Genomic DNA, 19,135 nt, shown 5'->3' on the forward strand with positions numbered 1-19,135 from the left:
TTTCATTTTTGAAACAAAAAAAATCATGTTTTAGTGTTTCCATAGTCTAAGAGCCATAGTTTTTTCAGTTTTTGGGCGATTATCTTGGGTAGGGTATGATTTTTGCGGGATGAGATGACGGTTTGATTGTTACAATTTTGGCGTACATGCGACTTTTTTGATCACTTTTATTACCTTTTTTGGGAAGTAAGGTGGGCAAAATTTCAATTTCATCATAGTTTTTTATTTTTTATTTTTATGGTGTTCACCGTTCGGGTAAAGTAACATGACCGTTTTATAGATCAGGTCGTTACGGACACGGCGATACCAAACATGTGTAGGGAATTTTATTTTTTTCATTTTTTATCAGTGATAAATGTGTTTTTTGATTTTTACTTTTTTTTCACTTTTATTCACTTTTTTTTGACCCAGACCCACTTGGTTCTTGAAGATCCAGTGGGTCTGATGTCTGAATAATACAGTACAGTACAATATATATTGTTCTGTACTGTATTTTACTTACACTGAACAGATCTATGCCATTCAGCACAGATCTGTTCAGCACCATGGACAGCAGGACGCCTGAGAGGCGTCCTGTTGCCATGGGAACCTTCCCCGTCTGCTCAGTACTGCTCAGAACTTCGCAGACGGGGAAGGGTAAGGAGGGGATCTCTCGGGGGGCTCTCTGGGGGCTCTCTCCCTCCCCATCGGGGGGCTGCAAAGGCACAGCAGCCCCCCGATGGGAGAGGGAGGGAGCTCCCTGCGCTGTTAACCTTTTCCATACAGCGGTCCGTACGGACCGCTGTATGGAAAGGGTTAAACGGCTGACATCGCATCGCAGATGTCAGCCGTTTATACCAGGGTGCCAGCAATGTGCTGGCACCCTGGTATCCCCACTAGACACCAACGATTATACAAGGGGAGGCGGGCGGGGGATCGCGATCCCGCCTGCCGCACCGCCCGCCTCCCGCACCGCCCACACCGCCCGCAACCCTCCCCCTGCACCTCCCGCCACCATAAAAATCATTCGGGGTGCAGGGGGGGGTAAATAAAACTTTTTTTTTGGCATATAAAGTTTCTGATCCCTGCGGTCAGGGACTGCGGGGACCAGAAACTTCAGAAATCGCAGCAAACCGCAGGTCTGAATTGACCTGCGGTTTGCCGCGATCGCCGACATGGGGGGGTCACGGGACCCCCCCGCGCATTTAGCCTAGGTGCCTGCTCAATGATTTGAGCAGGCACCGGGTTCCGATCACTGCCAGCCGCACGGCAGTGATCGAAAATACACAGGGCGTACATGTACGCCCTGTGTCCTTAAGTACCAGGGCACAAGGGCGTACCTGTACGCCCTATGTCCTTAAGAGGTTAATAAACAGTGTGTATATTAAGGCAAGTTGACAAGGTAATCTTCTTCTACAATAGTGATCATAATACAATGAATAACAATATTGATAGCCAAGGTCGCCTACCTTCCACATAAGGACCTTCTTTGGGGTGTTCCCGAACACGTAAATTAAAGGTCTTGGATGACTTTCTTCGTAGCAGGTCTCTTACTCTTTCATTGTAAATTTCTAGGTAGCTGAAAGAAATTGCACAAAATAAACCTAAAATCAGAGAATACCACTGTCTATAATGTAAGGCAGGGATGCCCAACCTGCGGCCCTCCAGCTGTTGCAAAACTACAACTCCCAGCATACCTGGACAGCCTACAGCTATCAGCCTACAGCAGGGCATGGTGGGAGTTGTAGTTTTACAGCAGCTGGAGGGCTGCAGGTTGAGCATCCCTGATGTAAGGGATATACAGTGCATCTGTTCCTTGGCTCTAAAAATCAGTCCTTTATAATAAAGGGGTTGCACAGGCCTTTTATATTGAAAGGCTATCCTCCTATTGACGGAGCAGCTCCAACCACTACACAACGGAAGGCCCTGGGGGTGAACAGCTGATCGGTGGGGGTGCCAGGTGTTTGTTCCTCCAGATCGGATATTGATGGCTTATACTGAAAAAACCTCTTTAACTGGACACATGAAAAAAAAAGGTACACATTAAGGGCCAGTTCACACTGAGGGTTTTAGATGGTGATTCTGGAGCATTTCCGCCTTAAAATCACCTCCAAAAATTCCTCAAAACATCCCCCTATTCAATTAAATTGGAAGCGGCACTTGGAAAAAAAGAAGCAGCATGCCCTATCTAGGGGCAGCATCCGCGCTGACTTTTCCATTGAAATGAATGGGAAGCATATGTATATGTCTGTATCTGTCCATGCTTCTTTTTGAGCTTTTTCTACACATTTTTGCTGCAGATCTGCGATAAAAACCACAAGCTAAAAATACGTTTTCTATTGAAGTAAACACCCATTGGTTAAAGGGTGTCCGTCAGCAGTTTTGTACCTATGACACCAGCTGACCTGTTACATGTGCACTCAGCAGCTGAAGACATCTGTGTTGGCCCCATGCTCATATGTGCCCGCATTGCTGAGAAAAATGACATTTACATATATGCAAATGAGCCTCTAGGAGCAACGGGGGGGTTACCGTTACTCCTACAGGCTCAGCTCTCACTGCAACTGCCGTGCCCTCTGCATTTTGATTTACAGGGCCAGGCAATGAAAACGTGATCACATCTGGTCTTGTCAAAGTGCAGAGGGGGCGGCAGTTGCAGAGAGAGCAGAGCCTCCAGGTGTAACGGCAACGCCCCTGTTGCTCCTAGAAGCTAGTGTGCAAATGATAAGACTATTTGTTTCAGCAATGCGGCCGGACACATATGAACATGGGACCAACAGCACTTGTAACAGGTCAGCCAGTGTCATAGGTACAAAAAAAATAGGTACAGATGCCCGTTAAAGAAAAAAAAAAAAAAAGAGAAAAAACACAAAACGCATAGATTCCCACCTGAATTTTGTGGACAGATTTTCTAAATCCATCATGTGAACATACTCTTAGTAACTGAAATGTCAGAATGCAAGGATGGGAGTATAGTTAGCCATCATTAAACTTTCCATTTAAGTTTTATATTATAAGTTTACAAACTGTGTCCTCTACAGGCCGGGGCCCATATATTTGTGTTAGGGATCATGCACACGGCCGCTGCCGTTTTTGCAGTCCGCAAATTTTGCAGGTCCACAAAACACGGGTCCACAAAACATCCTGCCCTCTATAGATCTGACCTATCCTTGTCCGCAAAACGGACAAGAATATGACACGTTCTATTTTTGTTGCCGGGCCACGGAATAAACATACGGATGCGGACAGCACATGGGTAAGCTTTCTGCATCTTTTGCGGTCCTACTGAAAAGAACGTGACCACATCCGACCTGGAAAAAATGCGGATCGGATGTGGACCCAAACCACAGTCTTGTGCATGAGCCCTTAAAGAGGAACATTTGATGCTAGGAAAAGTGGACAATCCCTTTAAGACAAATGACAAGACTACTATACTTACACTGCGGATATCCGCTACGGATTTCACCATTTGCAATACATAGAGTGAAATCCACTGCAAATCCGCCACAAAATCTGCAAATGTATTGCGGATTTTGGCACGGCTCCGTGGCCTGTGTATCATTAAGTGAGACTGTCTTGTCCTGTAAAAGTACCTTTCTCAATACGGCAGGCGTGCTACTTACCTGACCTCTGTACGAAAAGACGCATCCCCCTTCCTGGTAGCGTCCGCAATTCTACTGAACAATCCTTCACAGAACCTGGGAATTAGACCAGAATCGCCCTGCACAAGCAAAAGCATTTTGGAGGTCAACATCACGTAAGCCGCATCGGTCCACATTGTAAGGTACGTCTAACCGCATAGTAATAAGCACCGCCGAATAAAAATAGGTAAGAAAAAGTCATTGCAAAGAGCATTTCATCTCGAGCTCAACTTTTAGAATTTTCAGCTCAAGCATTTCGTATTTATTTCTGCTACTGGGAAAGCTGTGTGACAACCATCTGCCATTAGTACTTCCACAGGAGGTTGTCGTCAACCTTCTAGGGTTCGGTACGGCAGATCTATTTGGCCTAGTAGTAGGACACCCCGCCCCTCTACAATTGTAAGGCATAGCTAGTCAGATTTTCCATTCTGAGCAGGAAAAAGAAGTGACAACCCCAAAGAGGTATACTAAGGGCTAAACTGGTTGTCAGCCCGCTCTACCAGAAATCGATATATCAGAAAAAGGATTTTTTTTGACCACCTGGCAGGAGAAAATAACTGATCCACTTCTACTTGGTGATACATTTTCCATTGGGAAGGAACCACTCCACTAGATGTGCAGCTCTGCTTTCACATTAGCACAGAAGCAGCGGCTCAATTAGAATGGTAATTATTCCTCGGCGGTGTAATATGATGCTCAGCACCGTCTCCAGCTTAAGTGCACTGTGCTACACAGAATCACATATGCTCATTACATCCAGTCGACGCACGACTGTGCAAGCGGAAGACAGCACACTGGAACCGGCGGGGCAGACTGTGGATTCTCGGAGCAATTGCGGCGTTTTATTGCACCCCGATCTGCTGGGTCCATTTCCCACGTAATGTAGACCATAACATCACTGTAACTAATGATGATGCTAAGGCTGGAGCCGCGCCATGTTATACTGAAGTGAGATACAAATATTACAAATCATTCGTCATGGAGAAGAAACAGATTACACTAAAAAAGGCTCAGGCACCGACTTCTGCTGTGCAATCGCGCTGTGGATGGGATCCACGATAGATATTCTAGTTTTTCAAACCAGTACCTGGATCTGAATACTTTTATAATTTAATGTAACTAATAATGTTGTATAGCCATTGAGTTTGTCAATAAAATGCATCTGTCTAGCGCCACCTGCTGTTTGTTGTTTTCCTGATTTCTCTGTCTACCTCCTTGAAGTGATTGCACATGCTCAGTTCCATTCCACATCCACTGCCAGCAGCCCTATCTTCTCTAAGAAGCGGCAGCAGAAAGGACACGCTCCCTGAGCTGCCAGCTCGAGATAAAGCTAGCAGAGCAAATGGAGCAATGAATGCGCAGATCTCTGGATCCAAGTGAGGTACAGGGTTGGTTCTAGCTTTGTTAGGAAGAGATGATGACGAAGAAGAGATATGTCGTCTGAATTTCACTTTTTACATTATTCATGGGATAACCCCTTTACGGTACATTTCAAGGTCAAACTCCTAGGATAGCTAACTTCTAAATAGTGGCACAGCTTTCTTTTTGGAAAAAGCTATTCTACATCCCTTATTTCCCAGAGGAAAACTGCATAGCCAGTAAGACTCCTTATGCCTCAGGAGAAAAAAATACTCCCATATCACCGATATGAAATACCACCATCTACACCACACGGACAATTCGCGTTAGGGCTCACGCACACGGCCGTAAGTGTTTTGCAGTCTGCAAATTGCAGAATACAGAAAAAACATCCCGGCCGAGTGCATGCCGCCATTTATTTTTAAACTTCTATAGAAATGTCCTATCCTTGCCCGCAAAATGGACAAGAACAGAACATATTCTATCTTTTTTTTGTGGGGCTGCAGACAGACACTGTGTGTTGTCCGCATCTTTTGCGACACCATTGAAATGAATGGGTCCGCATCTGATCCGCAGATCAGATACAGTCAGAAACTACGGCCGTGTGCAAGAGCCCTTAGGCACAAGATTAGGCAGTATGACAATTCCCATAGTCCACTTTTAACCACAACAAACTGACGACATACACATATCCAGCTAAAGGGAGTGTGTCACCACCAGAGACAGTGGGGGACATTCATCAAGCCCTATACGCCACAATTGTGGTGTAAAAAAGTCGCACATTAAGGCGCACGGCATCTGTGCACCATAACGTGCGACTTTTTGAGCTTTTCGGCACCTTCTGGAAGTGCTGAGAAAAGGGGGCGTGGCTTCATATCACCCGCTGCGTTTACTATAACTTTCGCCAGAAATCCGGAAGCTATAGCTGAAGTCTGTGCCAGCCTGTAGCTCCCTTTCACTTTCTGGTGCACGGCAGGGCAAAGATGCACCTGATTTATTAAGAGGCTTCTGCCAAATCAGACGAATCTGACGCCAGTGCAGGGAGATCAAGACTGGAGGATGGATCTGCCAGTCTTGATAGATCTCTCCCAATGCCTTTAGGTAGGGCTAGCTCTGGTAAATGTAAGGACACCATTTACTTAGCAATCCATGACTTTATTCTGGAGGAAATGAGCAGTTGAGTGCACTGAGGGCGGACTTAAGTCATTCTGTGCACCCTTGCTCCTCCTGCCTGCCCCACCCTCTCCTGCATTGAAAGGACCAGGTTCCTGCATAATGTGTTTTACCTAGCCCTGTCAATCAAGGAGAGGCTGGCAGAAGAAGCAGGGGTGCACAAAGTGGCTTGGGCCCGTCTTCAGTGCACTCAACTGTTCATTCGTATATGGATCAAAAGTACATATTCTCCAGAACAAAGTAATGGATTGCTAAGGCTGGGTTCACATCGGCGCCTTTTACTCCGGCAGTCTGTTCCGGGGGAGGAACAAACTGCCGAAATTTGCTGTAACCAGCCTATATGCCGGCTGTCAGCCAGACAAAAAAAAATTACTCAAAGCCAGCATATATGCCGAAAAACAGCCGGATCTGATTACAGTTAAAATGGGGATCTGGTGGTGCACGGTGGTATCTGGCTATGTCGGACATGGTGAACTCCTGCAGACGTGAACCCAGCCTTAGTGAAAGGTATCATTACATTCAGCTGAGCTAGCCCTACAAGGCATTGTGCCTGGTTTATAAGTGACTTTACTGCTGAAAGATTCCCAGGGGGAGGGCTGCTTTAGATGCATTATCTCCTGAATGGTAGCAGCTAGAAACATACAACTGTTCTTGTTTGAAATCTTTCAGACAATACCAGTACAGGGGAAGATATCACTGATAGAAATCGGGATGCTGTGAATGCAGCTGAAAGTAAAAACAGGTTTTACCTGCGATTATTCCCAACTCGATTTGTAATGGTGATTTCTCCTCCGTTGCTTGGACTTTAGCTGAAAGCCTGGGCTGTCAGCTTTCAAACAAGACCATTTGCATGTTTCTAGCTGCTACCATTCGGGATATATCACCATCTAAAGCAGCCCTCCCTGCTCCAGTTAGCTACCTTTCCCACTGCCCGAGCTGGACTCGGGCAAAACAGTAAGGTGGTTAAAGTGCTATAGTTTGTATAAAGCAACAAATAAGTAAACATCATAAAAACATGTATTTGCGATTGGTAAAAAGACTGAGCAGATTAAGAACCATCAAACTGCTACACTAAGGACTCTTTCACACGGGCTTCTTCACTGAAGTTTGGGTTAGGTGTTCTGTAGATTTTATTATTTTCCATTATAACATGGTTATAATGTGCAGTGCATAAATAATGTACAGTAGGAAGGAATAAATACGCATGTAAATCCTGATGAAATCCTGGTAACAATACTGATGGTACATCATCAGGATCCTGAGCCAGAACACTGACGGATTTTAATACGCTCGTCTGAAAGCGACCTATGACTAATAGTTGTCCTATGAACATAACTTCTCCCACCTGAGCTGTGGATCTCTGCAGCTCCTCCAGAGTGACCATGAGCCCTCTTGGCTGTTTCCCTAACTAGTGCTCTCCTTGTCTGGGCGGTCAGTTTAGGTGGACAGCCATGTCTTGGTAGGTTTGCATTGGTGCTATAATCCTTCCATTTTCAAATGATGGATTGAACAGAGCTTGGGATATTTTTGGGTAATCTAACCCTGCTTTACACTTCTCCACAACTTTATCCCGGACCTGTCTGGTATGCTCCTTTGTTTTCATGATGCTGTTTGATCACTAATGTAATGTTTGTGGGTGTAACGTGAAAAAATTTGGAAAAGTTCAAGGGGTTTAAATACTTTAAGACACTCTAAGCATTGTGTTTGTTTATTGTTTCCTTTTTCTGCTCTCCATAGAAACGTGTAACTTTATTTTAGTCACTTTTTTCACTGTGTTCGACAAACTAAAAATTGGATGCGGCTTAAGATGCACCAAATCAGCACCGGAATTCTTCTGCTAAGTAAGCCACATAAAAGGTGGTATAAACTTTTTAGTGCAATCTGACAAGATCTATAGTAGTGTAGACTGCTGCCCTCTAAAAGTCCTCTAAATTAGGCAATAAATCATAATTGGTCTAAAAGTACCATAAAACTACTGTAAATATAAAATGGGTAGCCCCATCAGGACAGCCTCCCTGCATACACCCTGTTAGGCCACTTTCACACATCTGAGATTTCCATCAGTGATTATGAGCTAAAACCAGAAGTAGCCTACACAGAGATAATGTAAAGTAATGGGAAGATTTGCACCTGTTCTGTGTTTTTGACCCTCAGCTAGTTTTGGTTCACAATCACTGCCCAAACACTGACTGCGTGAAAGCGGCCTTAGAACATTAGACCTCATAAAGAGGTGTCTCCCCGTCTATTTGCTGAAGCAGAAAGGCAATACAAAAGAAACCCTTTGTAATATACAGTATAATGTTATATCATATATTACCTTCAACTTCGGAATGAGTTTGCTAAAGAAACCAGTCATTCAGGTTGCGCAAGTCAAACCCGATAGTGTGTCTAGCTACAGACTAACCGGATACTAATTATAGGATGCAGGATACCAATTAAAAGGATAAGATCATAACAGGTTTTTTTTTTTCAACCTTTTACTTTAGTGCTTGAACATCATTTAAAAAAAAATTATATACTTTAAAAAAAAGCCTATTAACTGGGCAAACAGAGGATCAAATCAAACAATTACAACTACATAAAAGGAAGAGAAAAAAATGTAAGTTCTCTCTTAGGACTGGTTGGCGTTATAGAAAATTCAGTTTCCCCCCCCCCTACAGTAGATGAGTACACGGTATAAACAGTACACCTCCAATAAACTAGCAGGGTTCTCCTGGGGGCTAGGACATGAGACCTAAAATGACTCCAGCAGATTTCTAGAAGACATGATATTACTAAGGAAGTTTTGAGCAAAATGACTTTGGATCTAGGATACGAAGCTCGCTTCGCTGATCACTACCTGGGACCCCTGCAGACCACCTGTTTGAGAAGGCCTCAGCACTCCTGTGAGCACCACGGCCTTCTCACAGCTTAGCCTACGCCAGTGACTTCACGCTCATTGGTCACATGGCCTAGGCGCAGTTGGACCCTCTCAGATCAATTAGCGGTAGCCTAGACTGAGGATAGCCCAATCACTGCCTGAAAGGATACTAAAAACAGATTTTTTTTTTTTATACTTTATCGAAATATTCTTTAAAATGAAATCTAATAGGGGGCGCAGTGCCCAATGTATCTCAAGCAAGAAACTTTTGAACACTGAATATCGTACGGGGGGAAATATTGAAGGTAACAATGTCCTCCCGATAACCCCCTATATATACACACACACATACATACACGTAAGGAAAGGCCAAGGCAGCACACAAATATCCGGATATGTGTGCGCTGCCTTGGCCTTTCCTTACGTGCATTTAGCTGGATCAAGTCTGTGGTCCGTTTCAAGGAATTGCACCGCCTTTTGATTTGTGTGCTGCTCATCAATTTTTCTATACTTATATATATATAACCCATGTATCAGTAAGTCACTGCGGTCAGGGAGGCACTGATTAAAGCAATCACTATTTGTTTAGAACCAAATGGCCCAGACAAGAGAGTCCTCTGTTTAATTTACTAGATGGCTCTACATGTCCGCGTTTCTTTATAGGATCGCTTTGAACATAAAACTTGTCTTGTCTCAAAATACAGAGCACAGTATCTATTTGTAACTTCGTATCAAACCATCGAGGGAGTTACGAATCACCTTCTGAGATATCCCTAATATCTTTTGCTGGCAATGCTTGTTCTATTCCTCTTAATAGACACCTAATTGCTTCTTATTTTCTTAACATATAGTTTGTTATATAAGGCCCCTCCTGATTTCCCTATTGCTCAGGGCGTGTCCTTACAGAGCCTGTTACGGGCTACTGTCAGACTGTGTAGAGGCACAAGGAAAATGGTAACACCCAGTTGTCAGAATTATATCATGGGAAATCTACCTCTGAAGAAGCGACAGGTCCTCCTCCTTAATGGGGATTATTATTCTCTTAGGAAGTTCAAACATGGCTTCCATTATTTGAAGAGTCATGGTGGTTATGAGGGATGATCAGCTTTGTAAGAGATTCCATTTACCTTTAAAGGGCTTTTCCAAGATTTTCTTACTGATGACCTAACCTCTGGATAGGTCATCAGTATCTGATCAGTGGGGGTCCGACAGCCAGGACACCCGCTGATCAGCTCTTTGAGAAGACAGTGGAGCTCCAGGGGGTGTTGCGGCCTTCTCTCTGTTTTCCCCAGGCCGAGTGACAACAAGTTCATCGATCACGTGGTCTAGGAGCAGCTCTGGCCCATTGTAGGGTGCCGGCTACCAAGCGCAGCTGCTATACAATGTACGGCCCTGTGTTTGGTCACAGGAGCACCGGTGCCTTCTCAAACAGCTGATCGGCAGAGGTCCCAGATGTCAGACTCCCACCGATCAGATACTGATGACTAGGGATGAGCGAATCAATTTCGGATGAAACATCCGAAGTCGATTCGCATAAAACTTCGTTCTACTACTGTACGGAGGAGGAGCTCCTTACAGTATTAGAATGTATTGCCTCCGATGAGCCAAAGTTATTACTTCGCAAAGTCTCACGAGACTTCGCATAATAACTTCATAAATCATTTTTTACTGTAAAAAAAATATTTCCCGAACTCTGGTTCGGTTCCAAGTGGTACCTGCTCTGTACAGTATTAGAACGAAGTTTTACGCAAATCGACTTCGGATGTTTCATCCCCATTGATGACCTATCCAAAAGTTTTCTATTTATTATGCATGAAAAAGAATACAACAGACTACGCCGTCTAAAAGCAACGGGAACCTGAGCCTTCTCTTGCATACACTTATTTATTTATTCATTTTATTTTACTTGTTTATACTATAGATATTCCTCGAGATGCTTGTTTTGGTCCAGTGGAGGCCCATCTGTGGTTGCCTCAACATTCTCCGAAATTAATCATCAGAATCTGTGAGCACATGGACCGTTTGATGGAAGAATTCCCTTTAATCCCAATCACACATGCTGGGCTTTTTGTTTGTGAAGTTCTACTATAAAGCCCCTTTACATGTTATGTTAGGGAACTGCAAGATCAGCAATCATCGGATATACACTGCTATGACAGATATGACTGGCCTCGAAACGCGCAGCTTGTTTTAATAACAGTTAACCCTTTACATTCCGCAAGCATCCAAACCCTCTGGATCATAATGTTTCGGTAAGAAAAGCTTGTGATGCTCTAATGCAGTGTTCCCCAACTCCAGTCCTCAGGGCCCACCTACCGATCATGATTTGAGAAAATCCCACAGAATGAATACCTGTGGTAAGTCCTGATGCTAATCAGATCACCTGCTCAATACTAGGGAAATCCCGAAAACATGACCGGTAGGTGGGCCCTGAGGACCGGAGTTGAGGAACCCTGCTCTAATGTGCCCCTTATACAATGCTCACGTCTGTCTTTTATCCATTTGTAAATATTGATTGCACAAAACTTCTGAGGAACCTGCTGATATTGGGAAGGAGAGGCGGATGTACCATTCATGATGTGCACCCAACAAGAAGCTGCAAAACTAAGTAATGCCTCAATATATAACTCAGAATGCTGCTGTTCTACCAATCAGTGCATCTCTTCTCTCATCTCTTCTCTCATCTCTTCTCTCATCTCTTCTCTCATCTCTTCTCTCATCTCTTCTCTCATCTCTTCTCTCATCTCTTCTCTCATCTCTTCTCTCATCTCTTCTCTCATCTCTTCTCTCATCTCTTCTCTCATCTCTTCTCTCATCTCTTCTCTCATCTCTTCTCTCATCTCTTCTCTCATCTCTTCTCTCATCTCTTCTCTCATCTCTTCTCTCATCTCTTCTCTCATCTCTTCTCTCATCTCTTCTCTCATCTCTTCTCTCATCTCTTCTCTCATCTCTTCTCTCATCTCTTCTCTCATCTCTTCTCTCATCTCTTCTCTCATCTCTCATCTCTTCTCTCATCTCTTCTCTCATCTCTTCTCTCATCTCTTCTCTCATCTCTTCTCTCCTCTCTTCTCTCCTCTCTTCTCTCCTCTCTTCTCTCCTCTCTTCTCTCCTCTCTTCTCTCCTCTCTTCTCTCCTCTCTTCTCTCCTCTCTTCTCTCCTCTCTTCTCTCCTCTCATCTCTCATCTCTTCTCTCATCTCTTCTCTCATCTCTTCTCTCTTCTCTCTTCTCTTATCTCTCTTCTCTTATCTCTCTTCTCTTATCTCTCTATCTAATTATTGCAATTTAATCTGGTGTATGCACCATCTATTGATCTAAATATCTATTTAACTGTCTAATTATCTATCCCATAGCGGTTTCCCTGTATAATCTATCTATCCTTATCTCTATGTATATAGCTTCATATCTAACCATCCATGTATTCTCTCTAATATATCTATTCTAATCTATACTGTCTATCCATTTAATCTATCTTATCTATTTTTTCTATCTAGTATAATATCTTTCTGCATTATACACACACAAATGATAGCACCAAGCTCTGAATAGTGATAAAGATAAAAACATTCATACCGTGTTCCCCATCATAGTATAGGACTTTCCAGAACCAGTCTGTCCATAGGCAAATACGCAGGCATTATAGCCCTCAAATGCAGACTTAAGGACATCCGTGCCAAGATCCCTGAAAACCTAGAAAATACAATATTGAATTATTTTATAATTGTTTACTGCACGTGAACATCTTTACATTCTCTGAAGTTGATCGTACACATTCCAAAGACTGCACCACACCTCCATGTTGCAGCTTGTTTTTGGAGGAAAATTGGTATGATTTTGTAATCCTGGACGAGCCCTTTGAGTGCTTTTATCTGAGCAGAACTTCTGCCTGGTAACAAGTGCCGATGACGATACAGCACGGCGATTAATGCTCGTTATGTACAAATCATTAAAGGGGTTTCCCAGGATTTTAATATTGATGACCTATCCTCAGGATCAGCGGGGGTTCGACACCCTGCATCCCCGCCGATCAGCTGGTTACAGAGAAGGCCGAACTCCTTGCGAGCGCTGCCTTCCCGGAAAGCCCTTTTAAACACAGGAAAAGTGTGATGCCGACTAACCAGTATTTTTATGCTTGCATTAGCTATCCACATCCCCTCGTACACATGCACACTTGGATCAGAATGCATGTGTTCTGCATAAAGAGAGAGGAGTAAACCTCTCCCAGATATCTCTAACGGTGGCTTATCCCCCATGAACAAAAGCATCAGGCATGTTGAAATCCAACTTTTCAAACCTTCTTCCCTCAACATCTCTTTTGGAGTTAAAAGGGTTTTCCGGCAATATTGATTGTTAAGCAAGTGCCCGCAGCCTGCCCCTGAATTACCTGCTCCACACCGCTCTGGGCCTTTCTCCATCTTCTGGTTCCCACACAGTTTACATTCGGTGGTGCATGGGCATGGTGACATACACTGCTCCAGCGGTGATGTGGCCACAAGCAGCACATGAAGCCAATCATTACCACCAGAGGTAAACAGTGCGAGGACCGGAGCAGTGTGGAGTAGGCAAGTATGAATCTTCAATTTCTGGGCGCAGGCTGCGGGCACTTGCTTAAAGGGTTTCTGTGATGAGAAATAACGTTCTGTAGCGGACTGACAGCGATGTACTAATGTCCGCACTACATAACCGGGTGCTTTATAACTCCCTGCCGCCGTTCTCTTAAAATAAAGACTTTTAAAATATGCTAATGAGCCTCTAGGTGCTATGAGGGCGTTGCCTCAGGACCTAGAGGCTCGGTCTACGCACCCTTTAGCACGCCAGCTTCCTCACTGCGCGTCCTTCACCCACTGCGCCGAATACTAAAAAGGGACGGCGCGGGATTTACGGGACACTGAGAACTCGAAAGTCAATCAACTGGACCTGGGCGCGCCAAAGGGTGCATAGACCGAGCCTCTAGGTGCTGAAGCAACGCCCTAATAGCACCTAGAGGCTCATTAGCATATTTTAAAAGTCTTTATTTTAAGAGAACGGCGGCAGAGAGTTATAAAGCACACAGTTATGAACTGCTGTAGCACATCGCTAATGTCAGTCAGCTACAGAACGTTATTTCTCATGACAGAAACCCTTTAAAAATCAATTTTGCCTTTAGGTCAGGGAGCCCCTATACACATTAGGCTACTTTTACATCTGTGCTTTTCTTTTCCGTCATAGGATCTCAATAGCGGCGGAAAACGGTTCCGTTTTGTCCCCATTCATAGTCAATGGTGACAAAACTGAACCGAAGAGAACAGAATGCACCACAATGCACTCCGTTCCGTTTCATTGCGCTCTCATAACGCACACAAAAGCGCTGCAAGCAGAGTTTATGAGTGCATCCTGGGAGGGATGCGGAGCAAGACGGATCCGTCAGGAATCACAATGTAAGTAAATGGTGATGGATCCATTTTCTCTGACACAAAAGAAAACGGACCCGTCCTCCATTTAGAGTTGTTGCGATCCCAAATTTTTGATTCGATTTCGATACCATAAAATAGTATTGCGATAGTCGATACCATGCGAAAAAATAAACCAAAAAAGCCACGTGCATTCCGCATTTTAAAAAATGGCGAATCGCACAGTTTTTATTTATTTTTTTTGTTCCGGGGTTCATCGCATAGATTTCTTTTATATTTTAATAGTTTGGACTTTTTGGTCGTGGCGATATGGGATATGTTTATTTATTGTTTATATATTTTATATGTGAAATTGGGAAAGGGGGTGATTCATACCGTACTTATATTTTGTTTTTTTTGTTGTTGTTTTTTTACACTTTTTATTTAATAACTATTTCGCCCCTTAGGGGCTAGAACCTGGGATCTTTCATCCCTTGTCCTATTCACCCTGATAGAGCTCTATTAGGGTGAATAGGACTTCACACTCTCCCTGCTGACCTGTGCATAGTACACACAGCAGCAGGGAGCTTACCATGACAGCCAGGGCTTCAGTAGCGTCCTGGCTGCCATGGTAACCGATCGGAGCCCCAGGATTACACTGCTGGAGCCCTGATCAGAAGCTGCCACTGCCATCAATGAGGAGGAGGGGAGGGGACCCTGTGGCCACTGCCACCAATGATTATAATACTGGGTGGGTTGAGGGGGCGCACTGTGCCACCAATGATAATTACCCCTTAACACAGGAGGCAGGTACTGGCAGCAGATCAGCGGCAGTTAACCCCTCAGGTGCCGCACCTGAGGGGTTTACTGCCGCTGATCGCAGCTCCCTGTCAGAGGCAGGGTGCCGGCTATGCCATTCTGCTGCCTCCTGTATTATGCATTAAAGACGACCTTTCGTGGGTCCAGACTAAGTATTAGGCTACACAGAGCGGTGCCCAGAGATGTCCCAGCACTTACTATTATTCCTGGGTGCTGCTCTGTTCGCCCGCTGTGCCCTATTACTGTCTCCTGCTCCATATGCTAATTACTATCGGAGCAATGGGGAGGAGACATCAGCTTCTCTTCTGGGCGTTCCTTCTCCCTGTGCTGCGCTGCGATTGGACAGCGCTACAGCCAGGGAGAAGGAACGCCCACTAGAGAAGCTGATGTCTCCTCCCCATTGCTCCGATAGTAATTAGCATACGGAGCAGGAGACAGTAATGGGCGCCACAGCAGGCGAACAGAGCGGCGCCCAGGAATAATAGTTAGTGCTAGGACATCTCTGGGCGCCGCTCTGTGTAGCCTAATACTTAAAGTCTGGACCCAGGAAAAGTCCTATCATTGGTGGCGCAGTGCGCCCACCCCTCCTCCGCCCTCTCTCCGTTCATTGGTGGCAGCTGCAGCAGCGGCACAGGGGGAGGGAGAAACTGCTTCCTTCTCCCCTGTGCTGCCGAGAGAACATGAGCACGCTGACAGCAGAACGCTCATGTTCAGAGATACTAGACTGTGCAGCAGCGCAGCCCAGTATTGAAAAAATGGAAATCCCAGTATCGTATCGATACCGGGACAAAAGTATCAATTGGGTATCAAAATTTTGATACCCGCAACAACCCTTCCTCCATTGACTTACGATGGTTTTAGTGACGGTGACGGATCCGTCATGGCTATTTTTGAGATAATACAACCGGATCCGATCAGAACGGATGCAAACGGTTGTAATATTATGATAGAAGCGTTTTTGCTGATCCATGACGGATCCAGCAAAAACGCAGACATGAAAGCAGCCTTAGGCTACTTTCATATTGGCGTTTTAGTTTTCCGGTATTGAGATCCGTCATAGGGGCTCAATACTGGAAAAAAAACACTTCAGTTTTTTCTTAATTCATTGTCAATGGGGACAAAACTGAACGGAATGCTCCAAAATACATTCCGTTCCGTTTAGTTGCGTTCCCATACCGGAGAGCAAACCGCAACATGTTGTAGTTTGCTTTCCGTCCTGGTATGCGGAGCAAGACAGATCCGGCATGACCCCCAATGCAAGTCAATGGGTACAGATCCGTTTTCTCTGCCACAATAGAAAACGGATCCATCCCACACTGACTTTCAATGGAGTTCATGCCGGATCCGTCTTGGCAATGTTAAAGATAATACAACCGGATCCGTTCATAACGGATGCAGATGGTTGAATTATCAGTAATTGAAGTGTTTTTGCTGAACCCTGCCGGATCCAGCAAAAACACCAGTATGAAAGTAGCCTTACATGGTCGACTATTTTCATACATTTATCAAACTTGCATCGATAGTTTCAGAAATAAAAGGGTGGGATGTCCTTTGCAATTTATACAAAACTTCACTCCATAAACACGCTCCAAAGCTTCCACTCAGCGGCCAGCCTCCAGGACACTAAGGGTATGGCCACACAGGGCAGCTTCTTCTGCAGAGTACTGCTTGCTGAGGATTTGCAGAGGGTGAAATCCTTGTTGGACACAAGCAGTGTACACTGACATGCTGAAGATTTACGAGGTGCACTGAGGATTTATTTTAACAGCCTGTGGATGAGACATCTAAAAATCTCATCCTAAAATACTGCCGCAAACAGGCAGCGTTTATGCCATGTGTGAACATACCCTGAAGATGACTATATATATTTTTTTTTTTCATCACTGAGAGCAGCATAAAGAAGGGACTGGCATGCTGATTTCAGTGGTCTGCCATCTACCTGCTATTGTAGTGGTTTCCGAGAGCTCACTGGGTAATGCTGGCAGAGAAGAGTCTGGTGTGCTCATGAGATTTGGCCCAGCCGCCGCTTAAAAGCAACTTTTTTTCTAATCAAAGGCTGCTGCAGGTGAGAGGGGGAGCGGGAGCTCATGAATAAGCCGGACTCTTCTCTGGCAGCGCCTGACTCCTCTCTGGCGCACGCTGCCAGTGCTCCAAGTTCGATTTAGTAGAACAGTGGGAAGTCCATTTTTGTGGAAAAAATATGGATCTTAGGCTGGGAACTTTAAAGTGACCCTGGAAGAAAACAAAAGTAGCCTCAATGTTGTAGGTGGGTCCAAACTGACAGAAAGTGGGGCAACACAGGTAAATGTGGCCAATACAAGTTGGCAGGATCAGTAATACCATGCCACAGGAACAAATACCACAGTGGGGCACAAAATACCTCCCCAGCAGCTGTCCCTCTGTGGTGGCCATCAATAGCTGCCACGTTCTGTCCTCCTCCTCCTCCTCCAATTGCCTCCAATATAGATATGGAGCAGGGGGCTTGGGAAGTGAGATATGGGCCACAGCACAAAGCCGGTCCTATCTTCAGCATGCTGCCTGGATTTCCTCTAATAATGACCCCTAGTGTCCCCCCGTAGTATGTAACCAGCCAGCCGTTGTAAGGAGGGCTAGGGTGGCCGTGTGGGGCATCGGCCCACTGGGAAAATTCCCTGTATGGTCTATGGCCAGTCCTTCCCTGATCTTAGGATACATCCATATGACGCCCATCTGAAACCAGCATGACAGAGATCTGCATGAGAACTGAAAAATAAGGAGATTTCAGCAGCAGGAATTTAGTCTATTGCTAACCTTACTCTACAACAGGGGAGCCTGGCATCCTCTCTAGATACAGGTGCAGCATTAAACATACAAAATTAAAGAAGAAAACCGTGAAGATGATATCACTTTCGGCCAAACATTTACTAAGAAGCCCGAATTTTCCCTGAAGACAAGCTGAATATGAATATTATTTCTCTCCATTTCTGTATCTCTTCTCTGGCCTTCACAATAAATTCAAAGCCTCCAGCTTGCCAAAATTCCTGTACAACCCAAGCTCCCGTCAGACAATAAGCACATTCTGCGAGCAGCTACTAAATAAAAGGGCCATTAGTGAATAGAAGGCAGCGCGGCCAGATTATTGCAGGTTTCCACATCACGACTTCATTAAAATGAAATGCCCAGAAAGAAATAAAGAGGATGGATGGCAGGCTCGGAAAATGTCTTACCCGTTCTTGAGACACATAGTTGGAGTTTTTACAATCTGCCGAGAAGTAGGAGAAGTCATAGGTGAATACTTTTGTGCGATCTCGACTGGAGTCCCCGGTGATCCCATCAGGCAACTGCACAAAACAAATGCAAAATTAGGGGGGGGGGGGGTAGACCGGAGGACGAGGCGTATTCATGGCGCGTTATTTACACTCAATCTCCCCGATCGCGCTCCGCAAAAGTTTCAATAACAATCTCATGAAATCCTAAACTCCCAAGCGGCAGGGGGAAGATTAATTAAATCGTGGAATAGGGAAGACATCTTTGCCGCAAGGATTGATACAAACAAAAATTAAATAAATTCCAGTTACGACAAAGAGAAGAGACTGGCAGCGCCAGCTACAGCATTCTACGGGGGGGGGGGGGGTTGAGAAGGCGCTGACGGCACATGTACTGCTGGTATTTCTGATCGGCAAAGACGACGCAAGGCTAATGATAGGATTATAATAATGCATTGTCCTTACAGCAATTGTATTGTATCACTAGAAACCAAACTGCTTCTTAAAGGGGTTATCCAGGAAATGATAACGAGGTCATCATTATCACATCGGTGGGGGGGGGGGTCCGAGTCCCTGCACTCCCGCTAATCAGCTGTTCCAGGGATACATAGTACAGCCGCTATGCTTGGCATTGAAGCTCAGCACCTTCAATGGTGCTGAGCAGCAACTGGGCCATGTGACCAATTTATGGC

General features: G+C 44.9%; 1 protein-coding gene across 2 annotated transcripts in view; it reads right to left on the bottom strand.

Annotated features, from left to right (window-relative positions):
* The window catches only part of KIF16B (kinesin family member 16B), a 355,224-nt gene that overhangs the window by 295,133 nt on the left and 40,956 nt on the right, over positions 1–19,135 (bottom strand). For both annotated transcript variants that reach the window (XM_040429997.1, XM_040429996.1), the window contains 4 exons: positions 18,405–18,518; positions 12,584–12,700; positions 3,603–3,700; positions 1,449–1,558 (listed from right to left, as the gene is read on the bottom strand). In XM_040429997.1, coding sequence (XP_040285931.1) covers positions 1,449–1,558; positions 3,603–3,700; positions 12,584–12,700; positions 18,405–18,518 — 439 coding nt within the window. The remainder of the gene's footprint in view (positions 1–1,448; positions 1,559–3,602; positions 3,701–12,583; positions 12,701–18,404; positions 18,519–19,135) is intronic.

This window comes from Bufo bufo, chromosome 4 (assembly GCF_905171765.1).
Source record: "Bufo bufo chromosome 4, aBufBuf1.1, whole genome shotgun sequence".
In the NCBI taxonomy this organism is placed as follows: domain Eukaryota; kingdom Metazoa; phylum Chordata; class Amphibia; order Anura; family Bufonidae; genus Bufo; species Bufo bufo.